Source organism: Mollisia scopiformis (assembly GCF_001500285.1).
Source record: "Mollisia scopiformis unplaced genomic scaffold LY89scaffold_9, whole genome shotgun sequence".
Taxonomy (NCBI): domain Eukaryota; kingdom Fungi; phylum Ascomycota; class Leotiomycetes; order Helotiales; family Mollisiaceae; genus Mollisia; species Mollisia scopiformis.
In genome coordinates this window covers 438,315-457,585 of record NW_017263589.1, presented here as the reverse complement: position 1 = coordinate 457,585, position 19,271 = coordinate 438,315, and the positions used below count along the sequence as shown (strand labels likewise).

Here is a 19,271-nt window from a genome sequence, read left to right as displayed (position 1 = left end):
GAAAATCAGGTAATCAGTGTACTATGACTTAAGGAAAGAAAGAAAGAAAGAAAACATGAGCGTGAGCGTGCGAATAGAAGAAAACGGAGCGGGATTTTTTTATCTAAACTGTGAGAGAGAGAGAGAGATCTTTGCCTTGCTGAGAGATTAGAAGATTAGTTCAGCTCACGAACGAGCTGGGAGGAAGAGATTGAAATGGAAATTCCTACCTTGGTATGCATTGCAAGAGACTCCCTCGCTCTACTTAAAGCAGCTGTTCACTCGCCAGGAAGAACAAGTAAAGTAGCAAGCAAGAAGAGAAAAAAGTGGGAATATTGAGTCATGATATCATTTCTATCCACCCTCCATTCGTTCATCTATCTACACAAAGCCCCCTTCCTTCCTATCATCATTATGCACACCCCTCCTGCACCTATGTACCCCACCCCATCGCAACCCTCGCAATTCATTTCGCGTCATAAAGCCATGTCATCCATTCGTTACAATGTCATAATGTATCCCCGTCCCCATCCAGCCCAGTGAACTCCATCCATTCAGTAGCAAAGCAAGAAAAAAAAGCAAAGAGTCTTTAAAGACGTCTTTGCAAAAGAAAGAGAAGAAAAAGAAAAACGCCAGCAGCCAGTTCTGTGATTTCGTCCCTGACATGAAATTCATCCGTTCGTGTCGTATGTAAGATCATCGTTCGTTCGTTATCGTCATAAAAAGTCGAAAAAGGAGGACCCCGAAAAATGCATATGCCAATGCAACGAAGAAAGAGAACAGAAAATGTGGCAGATAGAACAAATAGTTTTTAGACAAGATGTATTCAGAAAACTCCTTCAATATGCTTTTGAAGTCTTGGAAAATCGCTTTTTTATTCGTCGGAAGATTGACGTCGAGATGCGGCTTCTCGTTCACGGATTTGTTGGAGTTTTTGGTCGAGTTGTTCGAGACGGCTCTGAAGACTGGGACCTTCGCCAAAGTCGAAGGATTCGATGGATCGACGGGTTTGGTGCATCGTTGCGAATTGAGAGCGGCGGACTGTAGAGGATCCATCTGAGGTTAGTCGTCGTGGGAAGGTATGACTAGGACCCGAGGCTGAGAATGGCGAACCAAGACGAGGTGGGGCGAGATTGGCTGCAGGGAGAAGTTGAGGAGCTGCGGAAGAGGCAGGTTGAGGTACGGGTGACTGGATCTTTGGTGGGACGACCAGCTCTACGATGGGTGAAGGTTGGAAGATTCCAGGAGCACGATGACGTAAAGCCTCATCTCCAAGACTGAAACCACGGCTTCGAACTCGTCGTTGAGCGAAAGGAGTACCGAAGAGTTGCTCGTTGAGGATGCTTGGTCGAACGATTGCTCCATTAGGACTCAACTCTTCCTCCAGATCGTGTGCAGCACGTCGCTTCTGAGTATTGTTCAGGGAGCGCGTGTTGTGGTTGTGATCAAAGCGAACAGGTGAGCGAAGTGGCTGAATGTCCGATTGAGTTCGAGGTGGAGATGGTCGACTATCGTAAGGATGGAGACTTCGTGAGGAGCTGGGTCCATAGGTACGAGCGACGAAAGGCGAACCAAGACGTCGAGGACCTCTCTCCAGGTTGATACCGTTACCCAGGCTGTGAGACTTGGGGACGCTCAAAGGTTCTCCAAGAGAAGAGAATGTTGCTGGGGTTGGAGTAACCAAGAGGTCTCCACCCAGCTTTGCAAGTGGTCCATCGGGTTGCATGCTCTCAGCAGTACTCGTAGTGAGAGATAGAGCAATGTCCTTGGTATTGAATGCACTCACGGGTTTTCGTGGAGGCTCAGGAGTTTGAAGTCGGTTCAGCTTGGTGAATGGGGTTGGACTGCGAGATTGCAAGTGACGATGTCTAGAGACATTGGTGCTATTCGACTTGCACATCTCTCTTAGGCGGTTTCGGGATGCAGAACTAGCATGAGGCCATTGTGCATACACCTTCGGAGCTTCACCAGTTGGAGTTGCGCTTCCACTCTTCTCTGACTCACGTGATGAACTTGAATCAACTCTGGTAAGAACCTTGGGAGCAGTCGATTTTGGACCCTTCCAGCTTCTCTTAGCCTCTCTGGCTACTCTGTGGCAGACTCCCTCTGGTGGGATTGAGCTGGCACCGATTCTGAACGGAGTAACAGTGGGGTCTTGGAGGTAGACATTGTAAGTTGCCCAGAGATGAGCACTTTGAGCTTGTGTCCAGATCGCATTCTTTCGAGTCTTGCTGCGAAGATTGGTGTTAAGAGGGAGGCGTTGCTCAAATGGCTCTTGCTCAACTGGTTCATATGACATAGCCTTTCCTTTACCCTTCGAGATGGGGAATTGGAAAGGATCACCAGCCTCCGATTCCGGACTCGTACAACTGCCATCTTCTGATGGTCGTGAAGCTCGACTACCGCTGTAGAATGAATCGTCGGAATTAGAAGACGCATTCGAATGAGAAGATGTTGGTCGCTGGAAGTAGTCCTCAGCTGCTGGTGAAGGGGTACCCATAGACCAATCTGGGCGTCGAGAGACAACGTCATCCATAGATAGAGTAGGAAGAGGGGTCTTTGGTGGTGAAGCAAATCGGAATGGGTATGGTTGTGGTCCAAGTAGGTGAATATTAGTCTCGATCTCTTCTCGATCTACCATCTCTGAATCTCCTAGGTGCATTTGTGGGATCTCGATTGTAGGGATCGGTACGTCTGCAGCAGCGACAGAGGCAAGGAATTGTGCGGTAGGTGCTTGTAGGTTTGAGGCATTTCGTCTTCGGACCTTGAATCGTTGTCGAGGCGGGGAAGGTTGTCGAGTCTCATTCACCGATACAGGCTCGGGAGTCTTGGGACCTTCTTCATGATGAAATCGAAAGCCGCGAGGCAGAGTGGCGGAGCCGTTGGGGCAATACATGTTTGTTGTGTATCGACGCGACTGGAATGTGATTGCGTGGGTGGAGGTGGGGGGAAAGCAAGGAGTGCTGTACAGCACCGAGGCAAACGGTGAGCTGAATGGGTGATTACAGAAAAGTATGGTACAAGAAGCCTAGGGAGAATTGAAGGTAGAAGGGAAGAAGGAAATCGTGAGTCGCGAAGTTGTCGAGTCGAGGTAAGGTTGCGGTTGGCAAAGAGCCGCGAGATTGAATGAGCAAGAAGTGAATTGAATGACGGCGCGTCTCTTGTAAGAGCGATCGATCGAGGATATCGGAAGCAAATCGGATTATCTGGTGGACCGCAATTCTTAGAGTTCCTGCATGGAGATCTGCCGGCGGGAGAACTGGGTGTTCGTGGTTCGAGTCGACTGGTTCTGCTCTCTCAATTGCGACGTGTCGACGACGGATTATTATGTGCAAGAATGATCGGAATGCTGCTCAATTGAAATTCAGTGTAAGGACAGTCCAGCTCTTGCGCCTCTGTTGTTTGGGGAAAAAGTCGAGTGGCAGGGAAATGCAATCGTGCGCGCGGATGAAGTTCAGGTTGTGTTCGACTTTCGTTTTTCTTCCTGTTCGGCGCGGTAGTTGCCTTTCAACTAGTTCCCGTCAGGTTGCCAAAAGTCCGACCCGGATGGCTCAGTCATTCACTCGTTGCACGACGGGTGGATGAAAGTCGATCGGATTCCAAGGAATGGAGGAAAGAGGAATGTTTGTCGGCGGAGGAGGTCGAAAGAGTTAAAGAGCGTCGTCGTAGTTGGTCCTACGGAGGAGGAAGAGCGACGAGGGTTCGGATTGGAGAGAAAAGAACGTGAGGGAATGAATTGGGATTGGGAGATGGGAGTTTTTGGCGTTGGGTGGAAACGTGGGCGTGGGGAGGAGATGCGCGAGAGAGTGGGAGGAGGAGTGAACGAGTGAAAAGGTGAGACTGAGGAGAATCGAGACTGGCGAGTTTGCGGGTGCGCGGCGGGGCGTGAAGTGAAGATCTCGACAGGGCCCGCAGATTGGGATTGGATAGATAGGCAACGAATGATATCGGTTCTGCTCTCCGAGACGCGAACCTGAATTTGATCCTGAATCTGAATATGCTCGATCTGGTCTTTTTCGCGGCAAGGACGCTTCTTACTCGTGGGAAGAGTGTTCCTCTTGCTGTTCGTCCTTCTCTTCTCGTTTGGCTGCAGATGTGATGGGCCAAGGTAGGAGTGCAGCAGCAGCAGCAGCAGCAGCAGAGCGAAGGGGAGGTGACAGTGACGGTCGATGATGCGATGCGATGCGATGCGATGCGATGCAACTGCAGAGCGATGTGATGATGGCGGGTAAAGGCCTCTTTTGGGTCTGGTAGGCACGACTTGCACTTTGTAGGCAAAAGTCTGGTAGTCTGGTAGTCTGGCAGTCTGGAGGAAGATGCAGAGTTCCAAGTCGCGTTGGGAAGAGCTTGGATGGCCGTGGATGAGCTTGAGCTTGACCTTAGCTGGGGCTGGGGCTGCTGGGGCTGGTCTGGTCTTGCTTGGGTCCCGGTTGGATGCAGATGGATGCAGATGCAGATGCACTTTGCTTGGGGGCAGAAACGAGAGTCGCAGGGGAGGATAAAAGTGGAGGACACGCCAGTCCAGCTCGGGGCGTGGACGAGCGCGACGGACACTGTGGATTTGACTGGGCTGGCACAGAGCACAAGAGACACCATGGACAGGATGTTGCAGATATATCTAACTCTACTAGGACATCGCGCAGATCGATTCAACTGATACAGTATACACAATCCACTGGGTTTGCAGCAGTGGAGAGTCCCAATGCTTGTGCGGTGCAGCAGAAACACTCTTGTCCTTCCACCCAAACCATGAAAGGGAAAACCCTTGCGCAATGCCGTGATACTCTACTAGAGCTCTGGTGGCCCCTCCCGTCGTCGGCTGCTCTTCCGGAGACGGCCTTGAACTTGGCTGGCAGGTGGAGTCCGTGGTTGCAGTGCAGAGGTGAGGTGAGGTGAGGTGGGATGGGATGGGATGGGATGGGATGGGATGGGATGGGATGGGATGGGATGAGAGTGAGACGGTGATCAGAGACGAACGACTGTGTGTGTGCAACATCGACTGAGACAAACGGGCAACTGGATCATCACAAACACAACCCTCCCAATGGTCACAATATCAATATTACGAGACTTCACGAGGGAGCCACAGTTGGGCACAGTAACACGAGTGCATCGATATCACTCCTGGCGTCCAATTGAGCGTGGTGCCATGAATCCTCACTTTTCACTCCAGTTTTCATCGACGCGTCGACGCTTACCGTATTTGGATTTCGCGTCTGGCAGCCTGACCATTTCGTGTTTGGGTGCCTCACTTTCCAGGACTCACATGCAATCGTCCATGGGTGGTTCTCCAGCCTCACCGCCACCATCTTCACCCAGCATGAACCATTCTGACTGCCACTCCCCTTCAATCTCTCTAAAATACAGTGCACATCTCCCGTCGACCATCCCCACGGTGTGCGTGATTCAGTCTCATGCAGAAAAATCAAGGCGGAATCCAAACAAACGAGGGGGAACGGCCATTCCCCTCGTATCGTGGGTTCTCGCGCCTCGTCCGAGCGTTCGTTGACCGGGATTGTGCACGCGTAGAGAGAGAGCTGTCATCCTCGAGGATCTCGACGCCTTCCACGGCACTCGCGCTTTCTAATTGGGATATCATGCGTTGGGACTTATGGTTAATGATCCAATATCAACGGGATCTGCCAATCCTGGATATATTCGTACCAAGATGTTTTAATGATCGTCAGAGAAGTTCAATATCTGGCTGCATGGAACTATCTATGGGTACTGGGCCTAATGGATGGTGGCCACTTCACTGCTGCATCTTCCCGTGCCCTCAAACGGTCGGGCCCAAGTTTGAGGCTTCCGATTGTACGGCCGGGGTCTGTTGAAGGCCAATTGAAACTTGTTTGTGATTTTCACGTGGCGGGGTCCAGACTACAGCATTTTCTTTTGCGGAAACATCCACATCCTTTTGAGATTGAGAGTTGATTTGTGCCATCGACAAGTTGTCGTTGACATTTAAATAGAGAAAGATTCCATACTTGATATTGCATGGAAATAGCTTCACTCTATCCACTGAAAGTTCATGGATATTCCCAGTCTGGTTCTTGTTTCCCCGCGATTTTCTTTATTCTTTTATCTGCATCTTCCATTTGCCATGTTTCATCCAGCCACATCAAAAGCCTCAATTCAGTTCCAAGACATTCCTCCTATCCTCACAACACGTAGCAATGCAGCATCAGCTCCTCTCTTCCTTCCTCCCTCTAGAGGCAGGCCATGATATCCTCCATCTCCCCACGCGCCTGGTACTTTGGCAAACTCACCGTCATCCTTCTCTCTATTCTTCTCACAACCTCGTACCTCATCTCACATTCCTTCTCTTCTACTCCTTCTGTCAAGGATCTCTACGCCCTTACCACCAAAGGCAAAAAAGCCCTGTTTATAGAAAACTTTCTCTCTACCGAGATCGATGGCCCTTTCGATAACAAGACATTGGTTGCGCTATGTAACGCAGCAAAATGGCAGCCGGGATTGATATTCGAGTGTGAAGTCGCGGCAGAAGGGGTCGTGAACGTTAGGAACGTTATCTTGAATTGTGTCCGTTACACTATTCTTGCTGGTGGTAAGCACTTCTCTTCCACCTCTCTCCACCTCCAACTAATTCTCTATTTCACAGCAACATCATTCATTCTCCCAACTCTCCTAACAACCACAACGCCTCCCACAACTCTCCTAATGTCCCACCTCTTCGACAGCACCCACTTCACTGCGGCCCTCACTTCTTCCTGCCCCCAAATAACCCTCATCCCCAATAAAAACGACCTCTACAACCTGCCCTCCACCGCGCACCCAATCGCCCTCTCTCCAACCTCCATCTCAACCTCCCCCCTCCTCCTATCCAGCATCCTCACCTCCCCTCAAACCTGGCCCGCCGACCTCGCAGTCCACATAAACAAAACACACCCCTCGCCCTTCTCGCCCCAAAAACCGCTTTTAATAACCCTCCAAACGCCCCTCCTCGAATTCCCCCTCTCCTACGATGAGAAGGATCTCGTCTCCAATTTCGGCAAACTGATCCGTCCAAACGAGGATATTCGACGGGTCGCAGCCGCGGTCTTATTCGCGCTCTACGAGAAATATAGGTTAGACCTCGTCTTTTCGCCTAGTGGTGGGGTCCAGGCCGCGAAATTCATGGGCGTGCATTTGAGGGTTGGGAAAGATGCCGAGAAAGCTGGTTGGACGTCCGCTGAGGTTCAAACTTCTAACGCTCTATCCCTCGCTGCGACGTCTGAGCTGGGACTGATCTACCTGTCATCGTTCGACCCTGAGCTCTTCGTCACCACTGCTCCAATCTCCTCAATCCCTCCTGCTGCTGCTCGTCCAAACTCCAATTCCTCAACGCAACAATCTCCACCCCCTCCCCCCACAACCGAAACAGCCACCTCCCTCCTCAGCGGCCCCCTCGCACCAGGCACATTCCTGCCTCCCCCAACCCCAGGCTTCGAATCCGAATGGGCAGCCCTCAGGGCGCTCGAATGGCAGCAAGCGCTACTAGTCGACTACGAAGTCCTACTCCGCTCCTCTATCTTCGCTGGGACGTGGGAGAGCTCGTTTAGCTGGAATGTGGCTTTGAGACGGAGTCTAGTGGGAGGGAATGGGGGGAAAGAAGGGAGTTGGGAGGGTGTGGGGAATGGGAATGGGAAGGGGGTGGTTGTTGAGAAGGTTGGGAGGGATGGGGTGGGAAAGGGAAAAGGGAGGAGGGGGAAGAAGGGGAAGGTTGGTGAGGTTTGTTGGAAGGATGAGAGGAGTACTGTTTTTGGGCCGGGGGGAGAGGGCGGGAGGGTTAGGGGGGCGCTGTGGGGGTAGGATTGGGAGGGGTTGGATGGTTCTTGTATATAGTCAAGTTTGAATGAATGTTGTGGGGAAGGAGGAAGGAAAGAAGAGTGGAGGTGTATGATAGGAAGAAGAGTGAATTTAGACTAAAAGAAAGAAGAGAGAGCAGAGGAAGGGTATTTATACCTCACCTGACCTCCTTTTCCATTTCTCTCACTATCTCACGAACAAAATATCGGTCTCAGGCGCAGAACGGAAACGCCTCACTTATCCATACCCCGCTCTCTACGAGTCTCCCCACAATCTCAGCCTTTCACACAATCCTCTCTCGCTGTCGGAGGCGTAGAAAAATAACAGCGGGGCCCCAAGTTGACAACAACCTCCCTCATCTTCATTTCATGTTTTTCCTTAGTAAAGTAATATCTCAGTCAAGGATTACTGCCCCAGGTACCCGGGGATACAATTTTTGACCCGGCGCTGCGCCTGCTCTCAAGCTGCATCCTGAGACCATACCTAGGTACCTTGAGATCCAGTGTGAGTGAGGGACTTATTCTGGGTGGCCGGGAGAGATTTTATATACTCTTTTGAAAGCTAGAAAAGAGGAAGAGAGGTGGAGGGAGAGGCTGGCTGTAGTTTGAAAAAAAGTGAATTTAGACGATAAAGAAAAGAAACAGAAAGCGATAAAGAGGAGACAAGACAACGGGTATTTATATAACCTCTGCTCCACTTCCCCACTTCCCTCAGCATCTCATGGAATGGGCAATCTTTGAAATCGATTGCTGCACTGCCTTGCTTCCGTGCCACCGGGTAAGCACGAGAAAATCTGCATTTTTTTGTAGGCAGGTCTGGAATTCGGGGTTTTTATGCTTTTTTTCACGTTATTTCGATTTATAGATTAAAGCCGATAGCGAAAAGGATATTGACAATAATTTTCAATTTCAATAACAACCTCCCCCCATCCCCCCCCCCATCTCCTCGCTACACTCCACCAAATACTCAATAATTAAATCAGGTAGTCAGTCATAAATTAGCCTTTCCACAACGTGGTCGCCGGCTCCCCTGTCAGCGTATGATCGATTTATATTTTAAGTTGCTTGGTCTGGGGTGGTAGGAAGGGAGTTTATATAGATCTCAAGAGTAGAAAAGAGGGGTGGAGGGAGAGAGGCTTGGTTTGGAAATGGAAATGGAAATGGGGAGGTAGGTAGGGAGGTGGGGAAGGATAGGTGAATTTGGATTTTGAATTGAAAAAGAGGGAGGGCGTGTAAGACAGAAAAGAGTGAATTGAGTTGAGAGATAAGTAAGAGGGATATGGAGGGGAGGAGTATATAACCCTCCTCCCTCCTCCCTCCTCCCTCCTCCCTCCTCCCTCCTCCCTCCCCTCCCCGTCACAATCCTCATTATGCAAATCCAGGAAGAGGCAATTTTCAAGTGAAGAAAACTCGTCGCCGAGCATGATCTTAAATAGCCCCGGGGTTTTGCTGTTACGCTTTTATTTGTATTTATTAATTTTTCCTGAAATCTCGATGGGGAGAGAAGGAGTTGGTAGTAAACTTCAAATTGACAGCGAAGCTCTACTGCCTATTTCTTGGTAATTGTAATTTGAACTCGTAAATATTAAGTGTGGATTTGAAGCCCGGCCCCGGGCCCGGGACATGGTCTCCAATTCTTCGAAGTCTCCGTAGTTAGACGCCATGAGACTCCATTTCGAGAGTTTGGGTTGCTTGGAGTATATGGAGGGGGAGGGGGGAAGGTTTATATATCTCCTCGCGGGAGATGGTGAGTGTAGAGGAGGGGTGAATTAAATTCTGAAATTAAGGGTAAGAGTATGTAAGATATTACAGATTAGGTGAATCTAAATATCAGAACACAAAAAAGCGGAAAGAATATCGAGGTGGTGTATATAAACTTTGTTGTTTCTTTTCAGGAAGTAAATAATCCTGATCGCAAAGAAGCAGATCGATCGAGAGAACCATGTCGAGATTCAGATGGCGTCACAAATTGCTTGAGTTTGTGGTTTGTATTTACAGTTCCTTGTCGTCTAGGATTCGAGGAAGGGAGAGAAAGAAGAGAGTTGACGATGAAAATTAAATTGATGATAAATACCTCACTCCTTAATTTCTCCGCGTCCTCTTCTTCGCTTTTTTAAACTAATAATATCCAACACACAGCTATAGCAATGACTTTGAACGTAGTCTTCAATTCCCAGGCCGGCTGTTCCCCGGCTCGGAATCCTTTCTTCACCTTTATTTGCTTCGAGTTTGAGCTTGTTGTTTAGTGGGATTGAGGGTTTATATATTACGAGAGCTGGGCAAGGAAAGATGGAGAGGGAGGGGGATTTGGGAATAAGTGTTTGGAGATATAGGTGAATTGCATTGCGTAGTGAAAGAAGAGAGTCGAGGAGTAAATTGAATCTAGAGGCGAAAAGAAAGAGAGTAGAAGTAATAGTGGACGGAGTATATATAAAGCTCCTCTCCATTCTCTTTGGCAATCAATAGTACCCAAAATACGAGCGCTGGGAACCAGAACAAGGCGAGAAAAGGTCTTTGTTGAGCACCGCCGTATTATAGTGGACTAGGGCTCGTACTTGGCACTTTAGCTAATAAGTAGATGAAATTTTAGAGAGGGATACTTGGAGAGCTGGTAATTGACAATAATAAGTAAGTTAGCGACAGGAATCAAGTTAGCAATAACTTTGCTAATAATTAGTTTCCCCACTTTCATTCTCTTTCCTTATTCTGTATTTGCTGAAACTTGGCGCACCCATGGCCCCGGCTCAAGACGTGGTCTGCAATCCCCTACCCTCGTGCGAGTCTCGTGGTGGTCCATATTGATTTGAATGGATTGTCTTGCTGTGCAGAGGCGTGGGTTTCTATAATTACTACCAAAGTTAGACGAGGAGGGACTGGGACTCAGGAAGTGCAGGTAGGGAGCAATCAGTGAATTGGATTTCGTGGTGACTGTTGCGTGAGAAGATTGTAGGTGTAAGTAGGGTGAATGGAATCTGAAGGTATGTCAGAGGGATTTGAAGGGGTATATAAACCCAATCCCCCCTCTTCGCCATTGCGAAAAGGGAACAGAGAGGATGGCCAAGACAGCCATACCTATGAATGGAAGACCACAAATCTCACTTTTGACCTTAGCTATAATGCATGAATTTCGAAACGGTTGGGATGAGGGGATTTGACAACAGCACTCAATTTGATAACACTTTTTCCACTTTTCTCTGGCATGGATCTGCAAAAATGCGCTTATTAAGTTTGTTCTTAATCAGCGCCAAAATCTAGAAACATTTTGGGCTCATCGTGAGAGAGTCGTTAATGAGTAGGGATTTGTCGCTCTGCAGGGGAGGAGGGGCGGTATTTATATATTTCCCTCGACTCTGCAAAGATAGAATAGATGAGTAAGTCATGAGTAGAGCAAAGAGAAGTGAATCTGCAACTTTCGAGTCACGCGCAAAAAAAAAACGGGAAATGGAAGGAGGATATAAACCTCCCCATTTATCCTTTCTAAAATATCATCAAAAACGATCCATTGGCTAGAAGACGGCATGATCGTCCGAGAACACTGGTCCCGGCCCGAATCTCTTTTCGTTTATGGTTCAATCTTGCAGTTTATGATTACTGGTCATATGAAGTCTGAATCCTGGCTAAGATGGTTGACAACAAAGATCAAATTGACAATAACTGCGCCACTTACCCGTGTCCCTAATTTTCGATTTCACACTTTACATTCATTTAAAACGAAACGTGTAATTATAGCCTTGGCCTTGAAGGTGGTCTTTAATCCCTAGGTTGGCTCTTGGTCCTGCTTGTTGAGATTGGGTCGATTTGAGATGACTTCCTGTTAAGAGGGGGGTTTTATATAGACCCCTAGAATCAAAAGATTATGGTGAGAGATTGCAGTTTTTATGGAAGAAGAGAGTGAATTAAATCCACACAGCAAAGAGGAGATGGGACAGTAGTGAATTAGCTCTCGACTTGTGTGAGAGTAGCGAGTATGTGAGCTGGAGGGATGGGGATAGATATAGAAACTCCCTAATTTCCTCTTGAAGATCCTTACAATTACAATTGCTCAAGGATTAGAGTTCGGCGCTTTGAGCGGAGAAAAGTTGTCGCAGAGAATCTCCTGGGCGGCGGTCCACACCCTGCATTTATCATTTTGTTTAATCAATAAGGAAAAGCCCTAGGAGTTTACAGCAAGGCTTACGTTAACAACAGTTGTTCCACCTCTCTTATTTTCCACATTAAACTCGTCAATATCAAGCACATATCGTGCCTTCAGCCTTGAATATGGTCGATAGTTTCCCGGTCAATTTCCGGGCTCTGTGTGACCAGACTTAGTTCCTGCATTCATTGCAGTCCTTGATTTGAGTTGTCTGAGTACTTGGGTTTATACTGCTGGGAAAAAGACAAAGGGGCAGAAGAAAGTTTTGGAAGCGGGAATAGAAAGGTGAATAGAATCAGTGAATTAAATTGACTCTCGAGATGAAGGGTGAGATGACGCGTGTGACAACGCAAGTGAATTTGAATTTAGAACCAGAGGAGGAGAAATCTTGTAACAGTAAGATTGAGAGGCAGAAGGAGAGGTATATAAACACGCCTTATTTCTCCATGGAGATCTTTGAATTACCAAACAATCCTTTAGCGCTACCTCATCGCGGGTGCGGGGATGTTACTGCGCAGTATTTCCGTACAAAAGTATAATTGGTATTTGTGTTTGAGGTTCTTAATTTGGCAGAAACTCTAACCGTGGAAGAGAGATAGAGAGAGTTGACAACAAAAATCAAGTTAACAGTAATTTCCAACTTGTCCACTTTTTACCAAGTCCGCATTCTCTCCACATGCGTTAACGGCAATACCACATTCATACGCTCCGCTTTTAACTTAGTCTCAAACTACTTGCGCAATATATATGTGCAATCCGTGATTAGGAACTAAGTCGCTGGTTCTGAAAGCGGAGGAGGTGGCATTATATACTGCTCGAAGGAAGTGGATGGAGGAGTTTGGAAGTGGGAGACGAGGGTGAGGTTGAATTGAATCTTGAGAAAGGGGGTGAATTGAAATTAAAGGTAAAGAGAGAAATAGTGGAATGGAGTACGAGAGGGAAAGTTAGAAGTATATAAAGCCTCTTACTCTCTCTTCTTTGCAACTTTTCCTAACTACCGCTTGTCAACGACAACACCGACACCGAGGAAAGCCACACAGCTAAAGAAAGAAAGCTTGCAATATCCGCGTAAATTCACACGCCGTACTTATGATTGAGTTTATCATGCTGGCTGAGTTTTTGAACAGAAAAAGGAAGTCGTTGACAATGGAGATTAATTGACAACACTTTTCTTACTCAATTATTTCATGTCTTTCTAACTCCCCTATTCCTTCTTTCATATCCTAAATCCAGTGATATCAAAAACGCATGTATACCGTCGGTCTCGACCCTGGCTCGGTGTATACGCACCGGGAATTCTCTCAAGTTTGAGTTGCTCGTTTTATGGTGAGAAGAGGGGTGCTTATATAGACTTTTGGGGCTGGGGTCTAGGAGAGGATTGTCAGAAGTTGGGTTATAGAGGTGAAATAAAATGAGTGAATTGGAATCATAGGTAAATTGAATCTAAAGGCGAAGCGTTAGAGTGTGTAGAAGTACGAATTAGCTGGAAAGGGAGGGTATATAAACCCTTTCATGGTTCCTAGATGGTCCTCGATAAAGACAACAAAGGCGGAAACCTCTTGTCACCGAGCATGTATTTGAGCGTAAGGCTATACCCCTCCCTTGGATCTGGGCAGCAAATAAATGAAATTATGATAGACAAGTAAGAGAGTTGGCAACAGAGCTCAATTTAACAGCAATCCCAAAACTTTTGAATCTTTCAGCCTCGAGTTCCACTCATTTCTTGTTTCCAGCCATAGCGCTTGTAGCGTCCAATCTATATTCGTAGTCTTAATTTTGACTGAATCACAATTCATTCCGGTCTAAAATCCCCGGGGCCCGGCAGCTTCATCATCGCTGAACTCGATGAGATCAATGTTAATTGCGCTGTATAGAGAGGGGTCGCGTTTATATACATTTTTTTGGGCCCGGCAAAGCTTGCGAAAAGGAAAATTAGTTTTAACTCATGAATGGAGGCAGAAAAAGTGAATTTGAATTTGGATACTGAGAAGTGAGCAAGGGGAAGGTTAGGTAAGTAAGTCGCAGCAGTCTATGGAGATTTTGACTAAAGTTAAAGAAATCTATGGACGACACCGCTAAGAAAGCTTGTCGAGGCTTAAAGTTGCTCCTGTATCGTTGAGCCTTACGCTTCCTCCTTGTGCTTAATGATAGTTTTCTGAACCTTGCCCAAAGAAGTACGAGCTAGGAGGTGGCAACACAAGTCAAGATGACAACAGCTTCCCCACTTCCTTTTTTTTGATTCCTGTTTACTCGTAAGTCTACAATCTATCGCCGAGTCCTTGAAATAATGCACGTATTCACACATTATGGTCCGCACCCACTCCCCACTCTCTTCCTCCTTCCACTCGTCCTTCACTTTCCACCCTTCCTTCCTGGTTGCTTCGAGCAATGGCTCCTAGCAAGAGAGGCAATGGTGGGGAAGAAGGTTTTATATATTATTGGTGTCGAATTTAGGGCCAAGGGGTTTGAAACTATTGAATATAAGAATAAGTGAATGAAAATAGTGAGAAGTGAACAAGAGGAGGAGTATATAACTCCCCCTGCGCTCTTTTCATGTTGAATTTCTTTCGATACTAAGCTACTTTCTCTGGGTCACGGGAATGTTGATATTGCCAGATTGTTGGGTTTTTTGGGACCTTGCTTGCTGTTCTTGACGATGGTCCATGATTCCTAATTTTGAGCGAAAAGGCGGGGCAGGTTGATAACAGATTTTAGATTGACAGCATCTTTATCTTCCCGCCCTCTTCTACCTTCAACCTCACATTCTATTTCTAAACCCTTTGAGATCAAGAACGTGCTCAGGCACTTCAAGCAGGATGATTGTCGCAATTTTCTTGTCTATGCTACGATCGATCATACTTTTTTACATGTTGTGTCGATCGTGCAAGAGGGCCAGGAGGAGTTTATATCGTGCTGATGCTGGAGATAAAAGGAGGAAGAGTGGCTAAAGCTTACACTAAGAGTGAAAGAAAAACTAAATCAATTAGTTTCCCAAATATGTAAGTAAAGCGCGTATATAGTATGAAAGAGGAAGAGAGGTATATAAACACCGGATTTTGTCTCCATGTCGATCTTTATTTAACTAATATCTTCGAGAACAAGACTTACAGGAATTGTGGTTTCGACATATTAGCTAACTTCGTAGCTAAATTTGCATTTCCCGGCGATCGATTCGGCATTTCAAAATCTAAGCGAGGGAAAAGGGGGAGTCGACAACAAAAATAAAGATGGCAACAATTTCTACATTTTGAACGTATTTACACTCGAGAATCTATATCTATCTTTAAATGTTTCAGCACTAACCAAGGTTTCATGAAATTCTTACTTTGAGCGCCGACACGGCCTTCCAGTCCCGATGCACCTGGTGGGTTTTGGTGTTGATCGAGCAGAAGGAATGGGGAGGGGGAGCAGCTTATATACTCCTGGGAATTGGGATAGGAGGCTGATGAGAGAGAATGTCCTCTGTGAGGAGAACTGGGTGAATCGTGAAATTGGGAAATGAACAATTGGAAAGGGTACATAAAGCCCGACGTTCTTTTCTCGCCGTGTTGTTCTTCATTCTTTCGATGACTACCTGTGAAAAGAGCATTTGCGTCGTAACATATCATCGACCTTTGTAGCTGCAGCTTGCTGTTATCGACGGTTCATAAGTACCTCGACTTAGAGGTCTCACAAATTCGAAAGAAGCAAGAGTTGACAAGAATCATTTCATTGATGACAATGTTCCCACATTTCAAGCCTTAGAATAATTTCATACACTAAGCACGCAATCAAATTTCTCCGTCACTTCTTAACATGGTCTGCCAATCCCCTACCCAGGTTTGACAGGCTCCCACGAGACTCATTCTCTGACCACTATGTTGTTTATTGTAATACATTACGGGGAAGAGATTAATATACTTTCCCAAGATTGAAGAAGTACAGGCGCACCATGTTTATGGAAACTGAAGAGAAGCTTTCGTAATGCAAATACAGTGCTGGAGCGAATCAAACCTTTCTCTACTTGTTGAAAATGAGGTGGAAGGCCGGTATATATTCCTCCCTTCCCACATTCTCCTTGCAGTACTCTATGATCCACATCCCTCTCTCACAATGTATCGGGCGTCTCGGCTTCTACTGGTGAGACTCTGTAGACAGAAATTTCTCCTTCCTGTGCACCTTTCGAACAACTAAACAGTATAGGTTCAATTTTAGACGTTTGAGAGACTTAACAACGAGTGTTTAAATGGCAACACATGACCTTCCTGATTATCGAATTTAACATGATATTCTTACGTCTTCATACTTTGAGACCAGACCTGAAATGCAATTCTTCTTGAATTCTTGTGACCTTGCCTACTTCAACTTTCCCTCCACTTTGGTTCTCATTCTGGCGGATAAGTTATGATTGTCTCGTTTCAGGGAGGATAGAAAGCTTTATATACTTCTCCAGGACCAAGGAGTGCCTATCCCGTAGACTGTGTAAGCTTGGGTGAATTAATAGGCCTCCGCAAAGAGATAAAGAGGTGGTGAAGGATATTAATTCACCGCTTCCAGTGTCCTGGAAACCTCTTAAAGCGAGCTCCAATCACGAAACCAATCCATCTTCATGAGGTTCTATCGTCATGTTAACCAGAGATAGTCAGTGTCGGTGTGTCCACTTCGTCGTGAGGTCATGATTCCAAAAGTTATAAGATTTGAACTACAGTTGACAGTGGAACTGAGTATGACAGTTACTAGAGTGTCCTCAATACTGTTCGGGAAACCACAGCTCAGAAATTCGCGGGGTTAAATTGGCTTGCACCCAAGCTCTTCCACCACAGGTCTGCTCTACCACCATGGATTCAATCTTTGCTTGATTTGTAGCATGTGAAGAGGGCCTCCTCTTTGTTTGTATAAACGTTCATATAACCCGCTACTGAATTTGAAATTCAAGTGAAGCTGTAGCTCCAATTGATGTGGAGAAGGCATCTACGTGGTAAATTTCAGGACTCACGTGGTCCAAGCTCGCATAATCAAGTCGAGCAAGAAGAGAGACAGGGAAAGAAGTATAAAAACAACGCGCATTGGTAGTTATGGATGCGCTGTACCAAAAAACGAAGACGAGAACACGCGGGAGAGAAATGGAAAGCTGTCTCAAAGTTTTTTGGGATACATTCGGAACTTTATGTATCAGCGCGTTCCCTTCTAGGGGTCTTGAAGTATGTGTATTTAGCAGATCGTGGTTTAAAGTATTATGAAGATGCTATTGGCAATAAATTCAGATATGACAACAGGATAAAGACTATAGGAACTAGCACAAGAGGCTTGGGTTTTTGATAGTTACAACGGATCTTTCTCTTGGTGAGTTGCAATTCAAATTTTCAGAACGATCTTTGAATAGGCTGATTCCTTTCTTTCTCTCTTGCTTCCTCAAGTTGTTCCACTTGAGAATTGGATTTTGTATACTCAGCCTTTCGAACAATTTGGAGCAGGATGGCAGTGGAGCTAAGCATTGTTGTCAGGATCTAGACTTATTTGAGACTGGGGAAACTAGCCCGAACTGAAATTTCCAAGTGCAATATCGTTGCAAGAGTTAGGGGTTTATATACCCCACTCCTAGGATCTGTGATGGGGATGGTTGAAAGGTGTCTTTGTGAGTTTGGAGTGAATAGAAGTTGAGTGAGATATTAAAGGTCTACTTTCTTGTTCAGGATGAGTCAAATTGGAAGACAACCGAGCTGGAGAAAGATGGACAAGGTTTACATAAACAACTCCTGACCAGCACTAAAATTCAATATGACAGACAAAGAGGTGCGAATAGGACGCAAGACGTATTTTCGTAGCAGCCTCTACGTTCTGGAAGTTGAGTACTGAAGTCGAGTAACCCAAAGCCTGTGGGTGAAGTTATCAGACCTTGCTCTCCGCTCCCCGCTCTCCGTTCACCTCTCTCGGTCCTCCGTCTCCCACCCTCCGCTCTCCGTCCCCTCTATACAAACCCCATTCCAGTCTCTCTGTAATCCGCACAAAGACGTTACTTAGGCGAGACAAAACTAGGAACGGGATGACAGTGGTGTTTGGGGTGTCATCCTGGCCGCGGTGTTGGTTGTGGACAGCTGATGTAAGTTTTCGTACTGCATTTTTCACCACGCTGAGTATATAGGAACGAGGCCGATGATAGTTGACAATGAACACAGAAGTGACGGCGATCTGCTCCCTAAGTGCTGAGTACTCTTTAATACACACTCATTGCTTCTCACCACTTATAAAATTGATGCCGAGACCGAGTCACTATGTCAAGAACATTCATAGCTGCTCCGTATTATCCTGGTCCGAACATTAATTGAAGCCCAAAGACTTGATGAATTATCTTGGATGAGGGTATTTATATACTCCAGTTGAAAGATCTCCTAACTAAAAGAAGGCTATAGAAGTGTTCCAAGCTAAATATGAAATCAAGTGGCTCAAAGGCATTGAAGTGAATCTTAAGCTTCTGGCTTTACACGAATTCGCGTTCAAGAAAACTAAGAGCAACGCATATATAAACCACACTCTGTCATTACCATGAGAATTAATAGAAGCTAGAACACGCGTCCGATACAGATATCGTTTGCTGGTTTTGACTTTGATTGTCAAGCGACGTGAGGAGCGGCAGAAAGGCCGCAGAGGTTGAATCTCGGAGCCTAAAAACATTTTATCCTTCGTCCAATGTGATTGTTGAAGGAACGAAAAATAGAAAGGATTAACAAGAAGTGAAGAGTAGACAACAAGTCTATAGTATGTCTCGCTAACTTTTCTTCCAACACTATACGAGCCGGCTGATCACTTAGTTCCTTCCCCTCACATCTGAATATATGCTCGAGGTATCAAGCTTCAAACAGCTTTATTCAGATTGTTCACGCCTTTTGTGCTTCTTATGGTTCCCGTTGGCTTAGAGACAAGGTGGTTAAGTAGTTAGGTCTCTTGCAATTTTGGGACAGAGAGGGCAGGCAGGAAAAATTTGGAACCGAAAAGAAGATTTGAGCGAATTGCGAGGTGGGGTGAATTTGAGAAACCCTTGGTTTTGGACTAGATTCGAGAGGGATGAGTATGTGAATAAATCCCTCGATTTTATCTTGGAATGACACACTGGAGAACTCTCGTGAGAAGAGAGAGAACACACAATGAGCTGTCCATGAGAGACTTTGGTCCTCGAAGCTAGTTCTTATTCTAAACTCCGAATAAATTTCACTTATCAGGTCATCTCATGAGTAAAAGATGTTTTAATCCTTCCTAAACTTGAAAGTAAGACTAGGTTTGAAGAGCTTTTCCTGTAAATATCTTCTGGATAACTTTCGTGATGGCAATTTCTCCATATGACTGTGAGCAGCTTGGTCCACGGGCACATCCATCAT

The 19,271-nt window shown here is 46.2% G+C and overlaps 3 protein-coding genes across 3 annotated transcripts; 1 reads left to right on the top strand and 2 right to left on the bottom strand.

Annotated features, from left to right (window-relative positions):
- Positions 1 to 868: 868 nt before the first annotated feature.
- Positions 869 to 2,863, bottom strand: LY89DRAFT_548687 (uncharacterized protein; the record flags this gene model as incomplete). The annotated part of the gene is made up of 1 exon (XM_018208276.1): positions 869 to 2,863. A coding segment is annotated over one exon (1,995 nt), but the record flags the coding sequence as incomplete, so codon positions are not given.
- Positions 2,864 to 3,090: 227 nt separating this feature from the next.
- On the bottom strand, positions 3,091 to 5,367 carry LY89DRAFT_774492 (uncharacterized protein; the record flags this gene model as incomplete). Its single annotated transcript, XM_018221969.1, has 2 exons — positions 3,091 to 4,544; positions 5,246 to 5,367. The coding sequence occupies 2 exons, from the start codon at positions 5,365 to 5,367 to the stop codon at positions 3,539 to 3,541; spliced, it is 1,128 nt and encodes a 375-aa protein (XP_018072979.1). The 3' UTR covers positions 3,091 to 3,538.
- Positions 5,368 to 5,905: 538 nt separating this feature from the next.
- On the top strand, positions 5,906 to 7,788 carry LY89DRAFT_780661 (uncharacterized protein; the record flags this gene model as incomplete). The annotated part of the gene is made up of 2 exons (XM_018222404.1): positions 5,906 to 6,544; positions 6,599 to 7,788. The coding sequence occupies exons 1-2, from the start codon at positions 6,199 to 6,201 to the stop codon at positions 7,786 to 7,788; spliced, it is 1,536 nt and encodes a 511-aa protein (XP_018072978.1). The 5' UTR covers positions 5,906 to 6,198.
- Positions 7,789 to 19,271: the final 11,483 nt, after the last annotated feature.